The 20452-nt window shown below is 39.7% G+C and overlaps 1 protein-coding gene across 1 annotated transcript; it reads left to right on the top strand.

Annotated features, from left to right (window-relative positions):
• Nucleotides 1–678: 678 nt before the first annotated feature.
• On the top strand, nucleotides 679–19879 carry LOC134678772 (rho GTPase-activating protein 1). Its single transcript, XM_063537472.1, has 10 exons — nucleotides 679–1008; nucleotides 1077–1202; nucleotides 9223–9344; nucleotides 11756–11910; nucleotides 13782–14099; nucleotides 15034–15269; nucleotides 16084–16284; nucleotides 17203–17309; nucleotides 17755–17966; nucleotides 18970–19879. The coding sequence occupies exons 1-9, from the start codon at nucleotides 960–962 to the stop codon at nucleotides 17923–17925; spliced, it is 1485 nt and encodes a 494-aa protein (XP_063393542.1). The 5' UTR covers nucleotides 679–959; the 3' UTR covers nucleotides 17926–17966; nucleotides 18970–19879.
• Nucleotides 19880–20452: the final 573 nt, after the last annotated feature.

The raw sequence follows: 20452 nt of genomic DNA, 5'->3' as shown, positions 1-20452 counted from the left end.
TGCCATTTGTCAAAAAAGGACAACCATACTGTGGACAAGATGAACTTCAAATCAAAGTGCTACCTTTTTTGATGTATCCAGACTGTGTATGTGTGCATAAAAACGTGTATGTGTACTCTTTTAGGGATGTGAAAAGTCGATTTTTATCATGTTATATATCGATAAACGCTACACAGCGGAACGAAATAGCGATTAATTGAAGCTTCAATATCTTCGTTAAACATAAACATATGTAATTGAAATGCTAATGGATAATGAATATATTATAATATAATAAAATAATTCAATTATTACGGAGCACATATTTTAGAATGTATTTATGTATTTTAATTAAATATCTGAACTTTCCCTTGGTGCCCTGCTGGGGCGTGACAATAAAATTGTGATCTGATAACCACAATAAAGAATAAAAGCGTTTTTGTTTATTTTAGGTATCGTGAAGTAAAATTAAAATTGCAAGAAATGTCGATAATAATAATAGTTTATCGATATGACTTCATCGACATGGCTACAGCAAGGTGTTAAACAAAAGTGGTCCCAGTGATCGTAATCTTCAATGGCACTACAAAAAAAAGTATATTATATCTATGGTATATTCCGCCGTATAACTTGAAATGTTGGCATTACTGACGCAACATATAAATTTGTACAAAAAAATCTGAAGATACGAATTGTACCGATTGGACAAGACTTTGACGTAATGACGTAAATAGGAAAACGAAAAAGAAATGCTAAGTACTTGTGTAGTGAGTGAGTGTTCAATCGGGCGTTAATATTTACTTTACTAATATCTACCCACTTTGTAAACTGATTCACTGAAATTTAGTATTAACGCGATGCATATCCGTTTCCGTCGTTATACTGCCGTTAGGACAGAGTCTTCTGTCTCGAAATCTGGCTCGCCCTGACTAAAAGTGAAGTAAATAGCGAATAAAATAGGATTTGGTATTTATCTAGCCATGGAGTCCGAGTATCAGCCAAAACTTAGTCCCATGCGAGCATATTCAGGTATGGATCGCCCTAGATATTTGTGCGTTTGTAAGGTAAACATTACTTATTGTTTGCAACGTACGCAGTTATGCACGGAAACACTGCGGAGGCGGACGAGTCGTTCACCAGCCTGTCCGAGTACCACGACTACGAGCCGAGGCTGGAGTTCGACGACTCGGAGCTGACGCAGCCCATACCCAGCGATGATCTAGGTAAGTTGTTTTAAGGTCATCTTATTCACATTTTTGCGTCAGATGGCGCGCGAAAAGATACAGAAACATAAACACTTATAAAGGCTCCTCTTCACGTTGGGCCAACGCCAACGCCAACGAGGGACGCAGCTATGCGGTAGAATGAGATAGCAATATCACTTGCTCCCTCTAACGCATAAATGCGTCCCTCGTTGGCGTTGGCGTTGGCCCAACGTGAAGAGGAGCCATAATAGTGCTAATCACGCAAGGCAGATTGGATATGGACACGAGATTTCATTCTGCCCATTTTGCAACTCTATTAGCAATGAAATTGCTTAATGTTCTATATTAATTTATTGTTTTACCATGTAATCATGCTATGCAAGCATTGCATCAATAAAACTACCACTGGATGGGAAGTAGCTATAAGTATCATGAAACATACAAGCCTGGGAGACAATAACATTCAATTATATATGTATAAAACTTTTCTTTATCTATTTTGTAAAAACTATGAAATATAAACAAACATCTTTGTCTGGCACTAAGTTTTTATGTTTATGATTGTTATAATGAGCAGTTATTGTTTACTAATCACAATGACCCTTATAATAATAAAGTAAATGGTCGTGCCACACTCTATTGGGATCGATCTATCATCACTGACAGGACTATTGTAGCCAATAAGCCTGATATTGTGATAATAGATCGTTCGCAACGTCGGGCCGTGCTCTTTGACATCACCATCCCCCATGATGAGAATCTCGTGAAGGCCGAGAAGGACAAGTCCAGTAAGTACCTAGACTTGGCTCACGAGATAACCGCCATGTGGGATGTTGATTCGACATCATTGTCCCGATAGTCGTTTCAGTGAACGGTTTAATAGCAAAGAGTCTCGACCAACATCTTGAGAGACTCTCGCTAGGTGGTTGGATCAAGGGACAGATGCAGAAGGCGGTGATCTTGGACACGGCGCGGATAGTCCACCGGTTCCTCTCTCTGCAGCCCTGACCACCGGTAGCTTGGGCCTTGGGGGTCATCCATTAATTACGTCACACCAATTTCTAGGTTTTTTGACCCCTCCCCCCCCCCCTTGTCACACTTGGTCACATTTGGCAAACCCCTCCCCCCCTAGTGTGTAGTCACATTTTTTCTACGAAATCGCCAAATCGAATTAAGTAAGTACCTAAGTATTATTAATATTTTATCAAAATATTTTTGACGATATAAATATTAGTAATTTTATAACCCAAAACTGCTTAGGAAAGAAAATTAAACGATTAAAAACTATTTTCGTTTTAAAAACTTGTTATTTAAATGCACAGCGAACTAAATAATTTAAATAAATTTTCGGTTACTGATGAAGTTAAAGTGACGTCACAAAGTTTGTGTCTCCCCCCTCCCCCATGTCACAATATGTCACATTTTCTTGACCCCCTCCCTCCCCCTAAACGTGTGACGTAATTAATGGATGACCCCTTGCCCCGCTGCTGGCGGCACCCTAGGTTAGGTTATTATAATGTGTTTATATGTATTTTTTATTGTTTTGTAAGTGTTTTTATATTTTACTTTTATATACATATTATAAAAACCTAGCCTAAGAAAAATGATGAATAAAGGAAGTAAATTATATGTATTGACCATGCTACATTAGATAATTCAATAATTATTAACAGGCTCTTCCTGATAAAAACTGCACACTTGCTTTTGTGGAGTTCTTTCTAATGTTAAAAAAAACAAACTATATAACTTGGCCACCCGACACTAGCATCTCCCGAGCATTGGTGTCTAGTTAACTCTATGGATGGCAACAATTGAAACTTACACTATGTATGGACCTTAGAACCTCTTCAAAAAGTTTCTGGAATAATGTTTTTATGCATAGTTGGACAGAATCTAGTTTTTTCAATAATGTAGGTAATTTGAGTCAATTGATGTCAATTACATAGAAGTTTAGGCATTTTGCGAATGAGGTATTTTCAGAAAAAAAATAGGCTTTAAGGGATTCCCGTTTTGAAAATGCTATATGGTAAATGGGTAAAATTAAATCTAAGCTAAATGGAGATTTATTAGTTAAAGCGTAAACAACTGTAGGTACTTAAGTGTTAATTGAAATTGTTATGTCATCAGTTAGTAGAATGACTCAAAGTAGACACAGTATGACAACTGCGGTATAAAATAGTGTAATACAGTAATTATAGAGATTGCACGGAACAGTTTAACTTTAAAATACTTTGATATGAACAATAATAATGGCCAATGGGTCACATTGTATGAAAATATTGTGTATTTACATTGCTCTTGACTATATATAATTCCAAGTCATGATAGTTTTAAGTCTTTTGACGGAAAATCTGAGACGTATTTGTATAGAAGGAAACTGTCTAATCTAAGTAATTATTGTACATAAACTATTAATGGGAACAACCAGTATGTTTAATGTGTATTATTAATAGGCGGACGACGGATGCAATTATACGTCTTATTACAAAGCATAACGTATATCGTTTGACAGGATTTTGACGTATATTGCGTCCGTCCTCCGCCCATTAGTCATTATTATATTTATTATAGAATACATACCATCGCCCACACTGTTAACTGTACATCAGTGGACCTTATCCCTTTTGTTAGGGTTCCGTACCCAAGGGTAAAACGGGACCCTATTACTAAGACTCCGTTGTCCGTCCGTCTATCACCAGGCTGTATCTCACAAACCGTGATAGCTAGACAGTAGAAATTTTCACAGATGATGTATTTCCGTTGCCGCTATAACAACAAATATTAAAAAGTACGGAACCTTCGGTGGGCGAGTCCGACTCGCACTTGTCCGGTTTTTTTTGTAACAAGGTCTACCAATGTACAGTAGGAGTGTTACTGTTTGTACAGTCGCCATCATATCCATCGGAGCGGCCAAGGTATTCACAATATCTGAACACGCACTCTAACGCCTTGACAATAGAGGCGTGTTCAGATATTTGTGAGCGCCTTGGCAGCTCCGATATATCTGATGGCGACTGTACTGCAAGGACAATTGGGGATATTGGGGGTATTGTGAAGATATGTTTTGTTTTAGTTCAATGGTTTTAGTTTTAACTAGCAACCTGCCCCGGCTTTGCATAATTAAACCTTACCCAAAAATGACTCTATTGATAGGTGAAAATCGCATGAAAATCCTTTCAGTAGTTTATGAGTTTATCGTGAACATAGAACAGATTTTTTATGTTATTTTGTAAAATATGTGTAAGAATAAATTTAATGTCTTTATTTTTGTTATCAATGTATTTTCTGCGCTATTCTATACAAAAATAGTCGCTAGTTGTATATAGAGTCTATACAACTTGTATAAAGCTAATTTTGTTTATTGTTTCTATAAAAACATCTCTACTATTATTATAATAACAAAAGTAACTCCGTCTGTCTGTTAGCTCTTCATGACACAACACTACAGTGATTTGGATGAAATTTGCTATGTAGATAGTTTGAGTACATACTAAGAAAGAACATAAGATTCTTTTTAACACGAAAATCATAATTAAACGTCACCTTTTAAAATTCATGGGATTAGTCGGACCCCAGGCTCTCATGAGCCGTGGCGAAATGCCGGGATAACGCGAGGAAGAAGATCTTTTAAAAAGCATACTTTTTGAAAAGGGCAGCAACTAAGGAACAAATCAAATTATTTTTTGAAATATTTTTTTATACGTGATTTATTATAAGGGCAGTCAAATTCATTAAGAGTACATAATAATCCTACACAGACGAAGTCGTGGGCAGACGCTAGCATAAAATAAAGGTCATCTCAAAATAGGCTACCAAGAATAAGTAAATTCTCTTTTCTTATTAATAATACCTGAAAATCATAACCCGTCATAGTCTAGTTACGGTCGTAACCTTTAAAGCTTATTCAAATGACCTTTTCAAATATCTACCTACAACTACCGGTCGGTTTCTCTCCTTATGAAAAAATAACTGATAAATTAGACATTCTGTCCTTATCTCATTACCATAGTTAGAACAGGATAGTGCATACTAACGGAAACTGACACCAGTTTCAGCTTCCTGTATGGAACTTTAGGTACTCTCGAAGTTGGATTGACTGAAATTAAACTTTAATGTGACGTAATAGAGTCTAGATCAGGTCGATGCTTTCGTGGAATGAACTGACTATATTATTGAGTAATCAAGGCACGTTACGCGTTACTGACTATCTATTGTTGCTTTATTTATGTCTGAAGGAACCAATCTCTGTGCCTGGCAGGTCGGAAATGTATTCTTTAAAGACGCGGCAGACAGTTTGAGACTCATAAATTGAATGAAATATGGTTTGTGGAAAGTCACTAAGATGTATTTTTGTTTGGTATCGTCTTGGGTCGTCCCATTCGTTTTTCGTCAAGTTCTTAAATTAGTCCTATTCTGCTTTCGTCACTCATTCTACATTGAAAGCCACCGACGATTGTGACGAAAGCAGAATAGGACTAATTTAAGAACTTGACGAAAAACGAATGGGACGACCCAAGACGATACCTTTTGTTTGCACTTGTCGTTGTTATAAAAGTTTAGGAATAGGTACGACTGCATCGTAAGAAACTAAACTAGCAGAAAAATAAGAGTTGTCTCTTGGGACGTCTTGGGTTCCCGAAAGAAGGATATTGAAGCTTATTTTCTGCTGTCTTATATATAAGTTATACAGGGTGTTTGGTACATCGTTTGCCAAATTAAATCGGCAGATAGGTTGAGTCATTTGCTATCTTCCCAGACCTAGATTTTTTTAAATTTGCGCACGTTTTTTTTTTCCCGCTCTATGCCAGTTTTTCGTAAATTTCAAATTTTTACTTGCGCGGTAGTAAAAAAAACAAGGCCAATTTTTTTTTCTAGGCATGAGCAGAAAGCAAAAAACATTTTGGACATTTGCTTCTAGAATGTTCTTGGCATTTAACAGAAGTAATCTAGACCTAGCCGTGGGCGAAGCCGCCTCTGCGACGCCCTTTTCTTTCAATGTGTATACATACCCAAGGTGACATAAAGGGTTGGCTCCCGCCGGGCCTGGTTAATGAATGAATGAAAATCTTTATTTCAGGCAACTAGTGGCCCATACATAAATACCTTAAAACTAGCATACATATTATAAAAATATATTTTAAAACTAAACACTACAAATCACATTATGGCTGCGATGCATTACGCAACCCCGCAGTGTCAGGAAGCCAGCCGCGGAACCGCCGAAACTTGACACCCTTCGGCCAAAACTCCTCCTTGGTGAAGGTCGCTCGATGATCAGTCGGAACGGAGTCGGTTAAGTGCGAGGCAGAGGGCAGGGGCCCGCGTGGCCACTCCTAGCTAAGTCACTGGACTTTTAGGTACAAATTAATACCTACATGCACAAAAAGATATGGATCGACTGTGCAAGTACATGATTTTGGTTTTTATTACAGCAACGGTTGTACTTGGTATAGAGCGCTGGTGGCCTAGCGGTGAGAGCGTGCGACTTGCAATCTGGAGGTCGCGGGTTCAAACCCCAGCTCGTACCAATGAGTTTTTCGGAACTTATGTACGAAATATCATTTGATATTTACTAGTCGCTTTTCGGTGAAGGAAAACATCGCGAGGAAACCGGACTAATCCCAATAAGGCCTAGTTCCCCCTTTGGGTTGGAAGGTCAGATGGCAGTCGCTTTCGTAAAAACTAGTGCCTACGTCAAATCATGGGATTAGTTGTCAAGCGGACCCCAGGCTCTCATAAGCCGTGGCGAAATGCCGGGATAACGCGAGGAAGAAGAAGAAGAAGAACGGTTGTACTTGGTAACCAAACAGTGGAAATTTTGTTCGTAACATGTTGTAATATTGCCTCTATTGTCTGCATATATAAATAATACCTACTTTAAAATGCGCGGTTGTTTTAAGTGATAAATGCAGCCTTGGACGCATGCGATCAAAGGAATGTAGAAAAATTCATCATTAGATTATCTGATGTAAAATGGGTGTGCGGCAAACGCATCGCGTTTATCGCGTAAAACAACCGCGCGCTTTAACCAAAGTTTTTCTGGATTCTTGAATTCAAATGGCACACCAGCAATTTCTATAATGACAACAACCTACAGCGAGAAGCGAGTACCTACATATTTTCGTTACGGGTGTTTAAAAATAAAACATGACCGAAGTGATCCCATAAGTGCCCCATGAAAATAGTTATTTGTTTTACAAGGGGGCAAAGTTGTTGTTTAACCGCTCGTGCTAAAATTGATACCCGAGCAAGCGAAAGATTCCAAAATTGAACCACGAGCGTAGCGAGTGGTTCGAAAAATGGAATCTTGAGCGTTGCGAGGGTTTCAAAGCACGAGGGTTAAACAAAATTTGCCCCCGAGTGAAACACAAAATTTTTCACCACACCGACCTGAAGCAAATATTAAATGTAAAATATCAAACAAAATCAAACCAAATCAAATCCAATTGATTGTTATTAAATATTTATCATCCAAAATCATCATTTAAAAGTCATTTCTACCAGCAAACATAAGAAACCAACTCAAAATTTGCATTTGGTTATTTTGTCTCACATGTGAATAAAATGCAACTTTGCTATCAGTTTTTGAAGTGCAAAGTAAGCCTTTCCGAGGTGGTGTGGTGAAAAAATTATTATGTACGGAGCACTCAATTATTCACAGATTATTTAAATTTGCATATACATACGCTTCTTGCGTGAGAAAATGGTAGATCTCTAGTCGCTTTCTCGCCCCAGTCGGCTCTAATACTGGGCTATAACCGCGAAAATCGAAGTTCGCAAATTGCGGGCATTTTTCTCTGTCACTCTAATTACGCCTTCATTGGAGTAAAAGAGAAAGATCCCCGAAATTTGCGAATTTCGGTTTTGGCGTCTGGGTGACAATTTGTAAGTTGTACAATTACCAGATATACACGGTGTAACATGAGTAAACCGAATAATTTTAACAGCGTATTCCTGATCATATTTAGAGACAAAAATGTCCTATAAACTTTTTTGAAATTCGCCTAGTTTCAGAGATATTATTAATTTAAAAAAAACAAGTTTTTATTATTACATAGTGTAAAATGCCTTTTTGATGGTGATGTTGCTGCTATGGGACGTAGTCTAAATATCCTTATTGATAGATGTCAAAAAGTGACAAGTAACACTTTGCAAAAAGTAGGTTCTACGAAAAAAAAATGTAAGAATCAATTTTAAGTGACAAGTTTACCAATAACATTTATTTTTTATGTACTTATGTATAAATACATTCAAAAAATTGAAAAAAAAAAACATAACAAAAAAATTGTTTTTTGGCGAAATTGACCTAAACTCATATTACATTTTTTTCTTCTTTTGACCTCAGAAATGCGTGGTTAAAATTATTCGGTTTCCTCATGTTACACCGTGTATGTAAGCAATTTGTTCTCGTTTGTATGATCAATTTTTACTATAGCAACTCCACAAATCCGGACGACCGGTCTGGCCTAGCGGGTAGTGACCCTGCCTGCGAAGCCGATGGCCCTGGGCTCGAATCCCAGTAAGGGCATTTATTTGTGTGATGAACACTAATATTTGTTTCTGAGTCATGGGCGTTTTCTATGTATAAAAGTATGTATTTATCTATATAAGTATGTATATCGTCGCCTAGCACCCACCATAGTACAAGCTTTGCTTAGTTTGGGGCTAGGTTGATCTGTATAAGATGTCCCCAATATTTATTTATTTATGTATTTATTTAAATAAAATCCAGTGTGGCTACCACCAGTTTAGCACTGACATATCGCCAGGTGACAACAAAGCTCACTAATTGCCACTACAAGTTAATAGCCATAGTGAACCGTATTATTCGCAAATTAAGGTTGATTTTTGTTCAATATTTTTTTAATAACTAATTAGTGAGTTTTGCTCCCTATCCCTCTAGGGAGCAAGTGATATTGCTATCTTATTCTACCGCATGGCTGCGTCCCTTGGAGTGGCTGGCGCTGGCCCATCGTGTAGAAGAACCATTAAAGCCAGTTCTAATTTCTAATATAGTTGTAATTTGTTTCTCTAGGAGGTCTACCTCCAGAGCTGCTGGATATACCCGACAACCTGCTACAGCGGTCGGCCAGCGATGGGACCATCGAAGAGAACTTCGAAGAGGAGCTGGCTACCAAACTCGAGGAGATCTACACTGAGGTTAGTTTAAGGTTACGAGGCTTCTGTGTGAGTGAGACAGCGATATGCGAGGATAGCAGCGATGATGTCCCGCTTGCATACTGGAGAGCCGATACGCCGCTATCGTGTCGCAGCGCGCTCTCGTCGATGTGTATGCGAGTGTGTGTGATGTGTGTGTGTATTAGACTACACATCAACGAGTGCACGCTGCGACATCAGCGATCGCCGCGGCGTATCGGCGACGGTCGCCGATTTCTGTCGCGGGCGGTTGTTGGCGTACTGTCGCTCGTCTGTAAGGGCCCTAAAAGAGCCTTCGTGCAAATCCGCCACTGGTCAGGGTGACCAAATTCGATGGTCAATTTCCGTGCACAACTTTACGCAGCTTTGGTGTTTTGCTAAACAATTTCTGTTGGCAATCGCCAGCGTATTTGGGCAAAGTTGATAAAAATGATAGAATGACTTTTTTGCTCTATGTTTTTCATACGAGTAATGCGAATATTGAAAAATAAGATTTAAACAGAAATATATCTACACACGGTTGAACGAAAGTGCATAGGTAGTAGGTAGTGCATAGGATAGGCAGACCAAGATAACTCAGCTAGGCATTTGCAATACCAAACTTTGTGTCAATGCAGCAATGTCATAATTAACAGTGGGGAGACACTCCTGACTTCGGTCGAACTCGGCTCCGTTCGGCTCAGCATTGCGCCGAGCAATTATTAATTTATTAGGGTTGACACCACTTGACTTCCTTTTGCGTGCAGGACCACAGATAAGATAATCACTTGAATTTTGACAACCCTAAATTGATGAAAGGGATATTGCCATGTATTAGAAAGGGATAACATGATTTGACCCTGAACCGCTGTCAAACTTCGGGTTTGTAGGAAGTGTCTTCTCTGTACGGTAGTACTATTATTTCTTCTGTGCCTAATTATTATTAATAATGTCTAATTTCTATGAAAATATGACGTTTATAATGGCACTCCCTCATTTTATTCCATTCAAATCAGTGCAAAGTTACCTTAGATGATAGACTTTACGCGTCGTGTAATACTTTTTATAGCTAGTCCGCCAGCGCATACATGTGATGTAATATGTAGATAAGAGTATTGATCGTGCAACTGATACGGCGAGGCGGTCCGGGTTATCCGGACAGTAACAATACCATATACATATGTAGGTAGAGTCAGACCAAGAAAAGTCTGCAGCGGATTTGATAGCCCACGCAGTGTGTTATTTTAAACGTCCAATTTCTTGCTCCGACTCTAGAGCTAGTAAAGAAATACATGTCTAGCATAGTTTTTCAAAAGTCGCACGACTACATACAGCAATCGCGATATTAGGAGCCGTGCCAGAGGGGCTACCGCGAAAACCGAAATTCGCAAATTACGGGGATCTTTCTCTTTTACTCCAATGAAGGCGTAATAAGAGTGACAGAGAAAAATGCCCGCAATTTGCGAACTTCGATTTTCGCGGTTAAAGCCTAGTCGCGGTGAGACGTACAGTCAAAGAATTTAATTTCAGTACCATGTCGTACAGTCAGCAGCAGAAGTTGCTAAGCGGGCGAGGTGTTCAGAATTACCTTGACGCGCTCTTATTCTCTTAACAATAAAGTCGCGTCAAGATCATTTTGAACACCTCGCCCGCATAGCAACTATTGCTGCTGACTGTATCTTGTCACAGTGACAATCAATATGAAAGTCGCTGGGACCTCATTCTATTGTCACTGTGACAAGGTACAAAATGGTACTGCACTAGTCTCATTAGCGCCACTTGCATTATCCTACTAACCCGGGGTTAACCGGTTAAACCGTTAACCCAGTGTCAAATTGTACTGGTAACCATCGTAACTCCAGGTTTAACCGGATAACCCTGGTTAACCAGGGGTTAGTAGAAGTGCAAGTGGCGCTTAGTCTACATTGTCTACTCATAGAAGAACTCGACTAGTTTCAAGAATTTAATACTTAATTAAAGTAGTCGCTATTGAAATTTTATATTTAGACACCTGAGAATAAAACGGTTTTATACCACAAATTGTATGTAAAGAAAGCGCGTCTTATAACATTTGTTGCGAGTATTTTGAATATCTTTTAGATAGGCACAAGTTTCTAACCAGTTTACGAGTAAAAGATCATAGTCTTTCTCAATTCTCCGTAGCATCGACTGCTCGTCTTTACTAAACCAGGTTAATCAATTCCAGTTCTGCCTACAAGGACTCCCGTGTAGCGTGATTACGTTTTATTGCGTGCGATTTATTGTTCTTTGATAGTACAGTCGCCATCAGATATATCGGAGCAGCCAAGGCGCTCACAAATATCTGAACACGCCTCTATAGTCAGGGCGTTAGAGGGCGCGTTCAGATATTGTGAACACCTTGGTCGCTCCGATATATCTGATGGCAACTGTACATAATACAAGGGTTCTCACAGATAGCGGCAACGACGCTTGACGACAACTTCACGGAGCTTAACGACAGCGGGCTGGTGGAAGTGGTGGGCGACGACGCGATCGGACGACGCATCATCGTCGTGTCCGCCTGCCGGCTGCCGTCCAATAAGGAGCTGCCACCGGACAAGCTACTCAAGTAAGTGAGGGTTTATGTGTCTGTCTAGTCTGAGGATGTCTGTCTGATAGCGGCAACGACGCTTGACGACAACTTCACGGAGCTTAACGACAGCGGGCTGGTGGAAGTGGTGGGCGACGACGCGATCGGACGACGCATCATCGTCGTGTCCGCCTGCCGGCTGCCGTCCAATAAGGAGCTGCCACCGGACAAGCTACTCAAGTAAGTGAGAGTTTATGTGTCTGTCTAGTCTGAGGATGTCTGTCTGATAGCGGCAACGACGCTTGACGACAACTTCACGGAGCTTAACGACAGCGGGCTGGTGGAAGTGGTGGGCGACGACGCGATCGGACGACGCATCATCGTCGTGTCCGCCTGCCGGCTGCCGTCCAATAAGGAGCTGCCACCGGACAAGCTACTCAAGTAAGTGAGGGTTTATGTGTCTGTCTAGTCTGAGGATGTCTGTCTGATAGCGGCAACGACGCTTGACGACAACTTCACGGAGCTTAACGACAGCGGGCTGGTGGAAGTGGTGGGCGACGACGCGATCGGACGACGCATCATCGTCGTGTCCGCCTGCCGGCTGCCGTCCAATAAGGAGCTGCCACCGGACAAGCTACTCAAGTAAGTGAGAGTTTATGTGTCTGTCTAGTCTGAGGATGTCTGTCTGATAGCGGCAACGACGCTTGACGACAACTTCACGGAGCTTAACGACAGCGGGCTGGTGGAAGTGGTGGGCGACGACGCGATCGGACGACGCATCATCGTCGTGTCCGCCTGCCGGCTGCCGTCCAATAAGGAGCTGCCACCGGACAAGCTACTCAAGTAAGGGCCACTTGTACCATTCACTAACCCGGGACTAACCGGGTAAACCTGAAGTTACCTGAAGCCACCAATGCAATTTGACACTGGGTTAACGGTTTAACCGGTTAACCCCGGGTTAGTGGGATGGTGCAAGCGGCCCTAAGTGAGGGTTTATTTGTCTGTCTATAGTCTGAGGATGTCTGTCTGATATGTGAAGAAAGTTGAATGTGTTGGTCGATGAGTCCTGCCGACACCCGAATAGTAAATCGAAAAGGGGGTGTGCATACATAGACTAAGCACTTCATCTCAACAGGGTCACCTATTATGAATAAAATTGCTTCTATTCTTAATTTTTATACAGTGAAACCTGCATAGATAAAATCTCAATAAGGGACCGGCAATTTTGTGTCAATTAACCAGGTTTTCCATTTATGCAGATCATACCAAATATCTGGTTAAACAAAAAATTGCCTCAATTGTATAGAGTTCTCGTTGACAGAGACTGCATTCTGAAAAAAATATTGTATGAAGGTGCTTCAACATTTTTCGACTTTCGCAGTGGACCCTCAGACCTTTTGTTATCATTATATAGGTTTCCCATCTATTCAGGTATAAATTAACTAAGTTCCAAATTCAATGTAAATAAAAACTATACTGAGATGTTTTGGTTCCTAAATTATTTCTATCATTACTCTAAAAAAACCGGGCAAGTGCGAGTCAGACTCGCGCACGAAGGGTTCCGTACCATAATGCAAAAAAAAAACGGTCACCCATCCAAGTACTGACCCCGCCCGACGTTGCTTAACTTCGATCAAAAATCACGTTTGTTGTATGGGAGCCTCACTTAAATCTTTATTTTATTCTGTTTTTAGTATTTGTTGTTATAGCGGCAACAGAAATACATCATCTGTCAAAATTTCAACTGGCTAGCTATCACGGTTCGTGAGATACAGCCTGGTGACAGACGGACGGACGGACGGACAGCAGAGTCTTAGTAATAGGGTCCCGTTTTACCCTTTGGGTACGGAATCCTAAAAATCCAACCCATAGACCCATAGTCACCACACTAAACTTGTCGATGATTCCAGGTACCTGATGTCCACCCTGGACAAATACGTGGAGCAGGACTATAGCCTGGTGTATCTACACTGCGGCCTCACCAGGAACAACAAGCCGCCCACCTCCTGGCTCTGGAAGGCCTACAAGGCCTTCGACAGGAAATACAAGAAGAACCTCAAAGCCCTGTACCTGGTTCACCCGACTAACTTCATAAGGATAGTGATGCAGATGTTGAAGCCGGCCATAAGCGTCAAGTTTGGGAGGAAGGTCATGTATTTTAATTACCTACATGAATTGCATCCGCATGTGGACTTGGATAAGCTGAGGATACCGCAGCAGGTTATTGAGTGAGTATTCGTATCACCTGTCATAAAATCTGCATCGAATATAATAAGTAAGATAATTATTTACAAGAATGGGACTTAATCGCGTATAATCAAGCTTTAAAATTCCGACGTTTCTACGACGGCATTGTCCCTGTGGTCTGGATGAGGATGAGACCACTAGTCTTATATCGGCGGCCGATCGTAAGATCAGGCATATCGTGAAATTCCTAGGCATATCGTAAAACGTGAAAATCTTTGACTCGTTCCCTGAGTCGACGGAGCCCCGCTGCGCGGGGCTCCTATTTTTGGGCAGTTTGCCCTTCGGACATCTGAATCTAGAGACACCTAACGAAACTATCCTACCTATATGTTGGCTTAATGTGACTATCGTCAAAACATCTTACGATCGGCCGCCGACATATATACGCAATTAAGTCCCGTTTTTTTTCAAATATTAATCATAATCATTTATTTGTACATAAATTTATTTTTTATATGTAAAAATCGTAAAAGTTTAAATCGGTGGTAAGAGAATGTTCAATTATTCATAATCTGGTGGCATCGAACGAAGACTTAAAATAATCTATGTAGTTATAGTACTTGTCACCCTTGCTTTGAGCATTTTATATATTAACGTAGCATACTATATTTTAGTTTTAAAATGTACAAAATAAATTGTATTTTATTTTCATTTTGTTTGGCTTTACTTTTTCTCACTTACCAAGAAAATCCTGCAGCGATTTTGACAGCCCGCGTAGTGCAAGCGTTATTTATACGTCATAATTTCATAGTTTGACGTTGAAAATAACGCTTGCACTGCGTGGGCTATCAAAATCGCTGCAGACTTTTACTATATTTTGAAATAACGAATTGAAAGTCGCATTTCACTATAGTTAAAACATGTTTAAGGCTCTGTGACATTGATATAAGGTTTAATTTCCCCTGTCTTCCACAGGTACGACCAACTGCTGCTCTCCAAAAACCCAAAAGCCGCCGAAGCCGCCAAACTAATATCGGAAAAGCAACCCATAGCGGAGCAGACAGACAAGACCCGTAAGGACGGTCTCTCGCCTCCACCGACGCAGCAGTTTGGAGTATCCCTGCAGTTCATAAAGGATAATAATTCCAATATGGTGGATGCCATACCGCCGGTGGTGAGGCAGTGTGTGGAGTTCCTTTCGCAGCCGGATGGTGAGTACAATCAAAGAGAATAGAGTGCATACAGACGGATTGTCAAAATTATGTAGCCCCTGTAAATTTACTGCCATCTTTCGACAGAAGATTAAACTGTTAGAACGCCATTTGACTTTGATCCTTATTATTTCACTGATATGTGTTAACTTATTAAATATTAATATTAATGCATAATTTACCATGACAGTAACTCTCTATTTCAATTTCTCTTTGGTAGAATTACATTACTTGACAGTGTCCAATCTGACATATACGCTAACGTGTACGTAATTTACTTTCTATACATATCGATGCATAGAAAGTAAGTTACATTTTCGATAGCGTTTATGTGAGTGCCAAACTGGTGGTAGCCACAGTACTGTAAAAAAATATAGACACGCAGTAACTCTGCGTCCATATATGTATAGTTATCACATTCTTATATGATAGTCATAGACCTAGTATTACATGGATGAGCTATACCCGTACCTCCGTGAGGGACAAAACATACGCAAAGCGACAATATTAAAAACACGTTTTAACATTCCTGACAACATGCCAAAAACAATCTACGTAATTCGGTCGGGTTATTTGTTGCCCACCATAAACCATACTAAATTTTTGGTGGGGAACAAACAAAAAGTGACTGACAGGGACAAGCAATAATACCGCTTTCTCTGCTACTCCTAGGTACTGAAATTTCCATAAGTGCATCTCGTTCGGTCGTTTGGCCCCTCCCCCGTGTCATCTCTATATTATTGTACCTCTATGATTATAGTGCAAACCAATTTATTAGGACAACATTCATAACGTTTATATATATCTTTTACAGCACTAGAAACTGAGGGTATATTCCGTCGATCAGCGAACATTTCCGTGATAAAAGAGCTCCAGAGGCTGTGCAACCGCGGCGAGCCGATATCGTTCAGGAGCGACCCTCACAACGCCGCTGTCCTGCTTAAAACCTTCCTCAGGGATCTCGAAGAGCCGTTACTAACGTTTGACCTTTATGAGGAGATCTTGAAGTTCCAATGTAAGTGCCCGACAACAAAAGGAAATAAATACAAAGTTAGATAATGCTGTACAGTCATCTGCATTAGTATGTTACACAACAAACGCCGCAAAAATATGTGACGCGCTCTTATTGCACTACAAATAAGATCGTGTCAGATATTTTTGCGGCCTTCGTTGTGTAACATATTATTGCTGGTGACTGTATTATTTTGTTATGTTTAATTTAAGTCCTTGTAGTGATTATAAACTATTCAAACAACTGGTATATCACTTTTTTTGGCCAATAATGAATGGACCAATATTTAATACAAATTTTAGAGTACAACTTATTTACAGTTTGGTTTACATATTGATACAGTAATTATTGTTATGTATTTCACACTCTAAACGCGCGAAAAACATTTGTATCGCTTAACTTCAGACTCGGGTAAATCCATTCGACCATTTCAGCAAATATCTACTATATTACCTTTTCTTAATACCAAAATCTGACAGATGGATTTACCTGAGTTTGAAGTTAAGCGACTCATTTTTATAATAAGTATAGTTCGTAGGTTTCTAATAGAGCCCGACGGCTATAACTATTGTCTATTGTTAAGTAAAACCGCACGTCCTACTTAACTGCAAAAAAGGGTCTTAATTATGGTAAAGGGTCATTTATATTTGGGACCTGAGCGCGGGCTAGTCCAACGCTCAAAAAACCAGTGTAGGTGCGCTCTCCGATAACGCTCCTTTGTTACGCATCTCGATGACACATTTTAGACTGGTTCTGTAGCGTTCGACTCGCCGGCACTCAGTAACCGAAGTACGTATTTTTCATGCAGGTGGTTGTGTAGTGGCACGTGGCACGAGCAGTTTTACCTAACAATAGATAACAGGATTAGCCGTCGGGCCCTATTAGAAACCTACAAACTATAACTCGGTATTTTTTTCGCAGTGTGGTCGAACCGCGACAAGCCGAGGCATGTGAAAATACTCATCCTAGAATGGCTCCCGCCAGATAACTACAAGCTATTGAAGTACATCATACAATTCTTATGGAAGGTAAGACAGTTTACCAACAGGAAGAGAGGGGTAGGGGAAGGTGCATTAGATTATTATCACTAGCAACACACAACCTTAACATTTTAGACACCTAAACCTTCCTCAAGAATCACCCTATTGATAGGTGAAAACCATATTAAAATCGGTAATTATGCACTGAATTTTAGAGTCCTTTACATAGTTATTGCACCGCAATATTATATATCATAGGAACCCCTAGCATTTCGGTAGAAAAAGTTTATTACCACTACTTTTAAAGTTAGAAAAATTTAATATTTAACCCTTTAGTCCGTAGCGGCAACATACTTGCCATCATACTTAAAACAAAAACACATCTCTACTATAAGAATTACGGTTCTAAATCGAATGACTCGAAAGGAATGTCAAATGGTTAAAGGGAAAAACGTAGTAAAGTACGTTAATTTCTTAACCGTTACTCCTCCAGGTCCAAGACCGGAGCTGCCTGAACAAAATGACGAGCAGCAACCTCGCGGTGGTGTTCGGGCCGAACCTCGCCTGGCCGCCCAACGGCCAGATGTCCCTGCAAGCCATCGCGCCCATCAACGCGTTCACTGACTTCTTACTCAAGAATCAGGAGACCATATTCATTATTTAAGCTTCGGTGGCCTGGTAATGAATTGATGTTGGAATTTATGGGTTAGTATCAATGTTTAACACTTTGACTACCGAGAACCCGCCTGGTAGGCACTTGTAATGTTTGCTCAGATGCCGGACAAGGGCGGGATGTTTTATACGCAGATATAGACGACCGGTTTCTGGGGTAGTACACCGTTTTTTGCCCGGTTGCAAAAGTGTTAAAGTGTCATTCTGTGGAACTTGCTAACTATGTAAATAAAAGTCACTAGTAAATTCATCATTCGTTGACAATTTCAATACGGCGGTTTGTTTACATAGTTAGCAAGTTCCACAGAATGACATTTTAGCGTAATGTAAGGTTACTAAGAGCAAAGAGAATTTGAAATAGAAAGTAACTGTCATGGTAAATGTAGCTACAATACATTTACTGCCATTTTTCGACAGACGCATAAAACTGTTAGAACGCCATTTGACTTTGATCATTATTCTTTCACTTATTGATAGTGGCTAAATAATTTACTTTGCGAATCCGTCTCTATACACTCTATTCTCTATTCTCTTTGCTAACAGACAACGCCTTATGGCGTTATTCATAAACAAACCCTTGATAACCGTTTGTCCTTGTGTATTCTATAAAGAGTTCCAATATTAATATTTTTATTTATAGTTCGTTTTTTTTAGCATTAGAAATTAGGTAAACAATCTTGATGTGTCTTTTAATTGAAAAACGCATTTTAAAAATAAGTTACGGCAATATGTAACCATTATGAATCTAATACAATCATTTATATTCTTCTGCTTTCATAAGTAATAGTTTTTGAATTTTAAAAAGCTTTTTCCAATTAAAAGACATGTCAAGATCGCTTACCTTCTTGCAAGTTCTTTCTAATGCTAAAAAACACCAAACGTTTTACACCTTAGCACGTCGAGATAGGGTTGAAAGTTTCTGACGAATTTTACGTGGACGAGGCTCTGGCGGAGGCTAATTAATCTAATTATAAAAGAAAAGAGACGTGCCATCAGCATATGCATCTATCTGACTTATCCTAATCAAATTTTTCAGGTACCTAATTAAGACGAGGAAAAACAAAGCAGTGGAACTAAAAGCGTGGTTCGTCCGACTAACACTAAGGATAATCATGTAAAAAATTAAGAGAGCGGTTTCGCTGGCAAGTTTACTACATCAACTAGCTAGATAAGTTACAGTTTAATCTAGAATTCGACATGCTTAGTACCGCGGCAGCGAATTTACACTTCCAATTATCCTATGTATACGGTATACACAAAATTTAAAAATCTCGTGTGGCGTCGATCGCCTACGCGAAGCCAAACATCAAGGCGCGTAGCCAACATGCCAATCGTTAACGCTCCGTAGCATATCCGTATCCTCGTCATCTCTCTCTTTATCACTCTTCCATATTAGTGAGACAGTGACAGTTTCGTTCGCTACGGAAAGTTAAGGATTGGCATATATTGCGTGTATCTTGATTAGTGAAATGAATTCTCAAATTTCTATGGAACATGCTAACTATGTACTTTAAACAAAAGTCACTAGGAAATTTATCATTCGAGACCATTTCAATATGGCGGTTTGTTTACATAGTTAGCAAGTTCTATAGAATGACACTTTAATATATTTTTTAGTTTTTATATTGAAATTGCTTGAAGCGAATTGTTTCAATCAAGCTTCCCAACATTGTAAAATAAACCGTATCCCTGCTTTAAGACGGCAAAGGGTATAAATATCAGTGTATACAAGAAATAAACTACAGGAATGTAATGATCTGACCTACTGTATAGAATCTTTGGGATACTGAAATACATATTTCTAAATTAGATCTAGTGAAATTATAAATAAGGTCTATATTTACAAAGAAACTAAAATAACTTATGTAACTGAAAGTTTTCTAAATTAATTCTAGTGGATTTATGAATATGATGTATTTAACTAGCAATTAATTTAAATAAATAGGAGGGTCAATACGTATAATGGCTCCTCTACACGATGGGCCAACGCCGGCCACTCCAAGGGACGCATTTATGCGTTAGAGGGAGCAAGTGATATTGCTATCTCATTCTACCGCATGGCTGCGTCCCTTGGAGTGGCCGGCGCTGGCCCATCGTGTAGAGGAGCCACAAGTGTGGCTGGGGGCCGTGGAGGGACATTGGGGCCCGTTTACACATTTATTAGTGTTTGCGTGTTCATATATTTGCTACTTGCGTTTAGTGCCAAATGTATGAATTCGCACTAATCACTAATCTATGTGTAAAGGCCCCGGTATGAAGGCCAGTTACACTTATTCCACAGCCACATTTACCCATTGACCTCACAGTAGGTACCTTCTCCCAATTTTGCCCCTATTTAAGCAAGTCTTCAACGAAAAGCCTCAAATGTATTGTAACTAAATCTTCCTTAGTCCTTGTTTTATACAGAAGTAATGGTAAAATAGAATGATTTTCGTTTATTTTTCAGAAAAGACTGTGGTTGTAGTGGTGGACTTCGATGGTTTTCGGCTTTATTTAGATATTTAGGAATTCCTTTGCGT

The sequence above is a fragment of the Cydia fagiglandana genome, chromosome Z (assembly GCF_963556715.1).
Source record: "Cydia fagiglandana chromosome Z, ilCydFagi1.1, whole genome shotgun sequence".
Lineage (NCBI taxonomy): Eukaryota > Metazoa > Arthropoda > Insecta > Lepidoptera > Tortricidae > Cydia > Cydia fagiglandana.
This window is presented reverse-complemented; position numbering and strand designations above follow the sequence as displayed.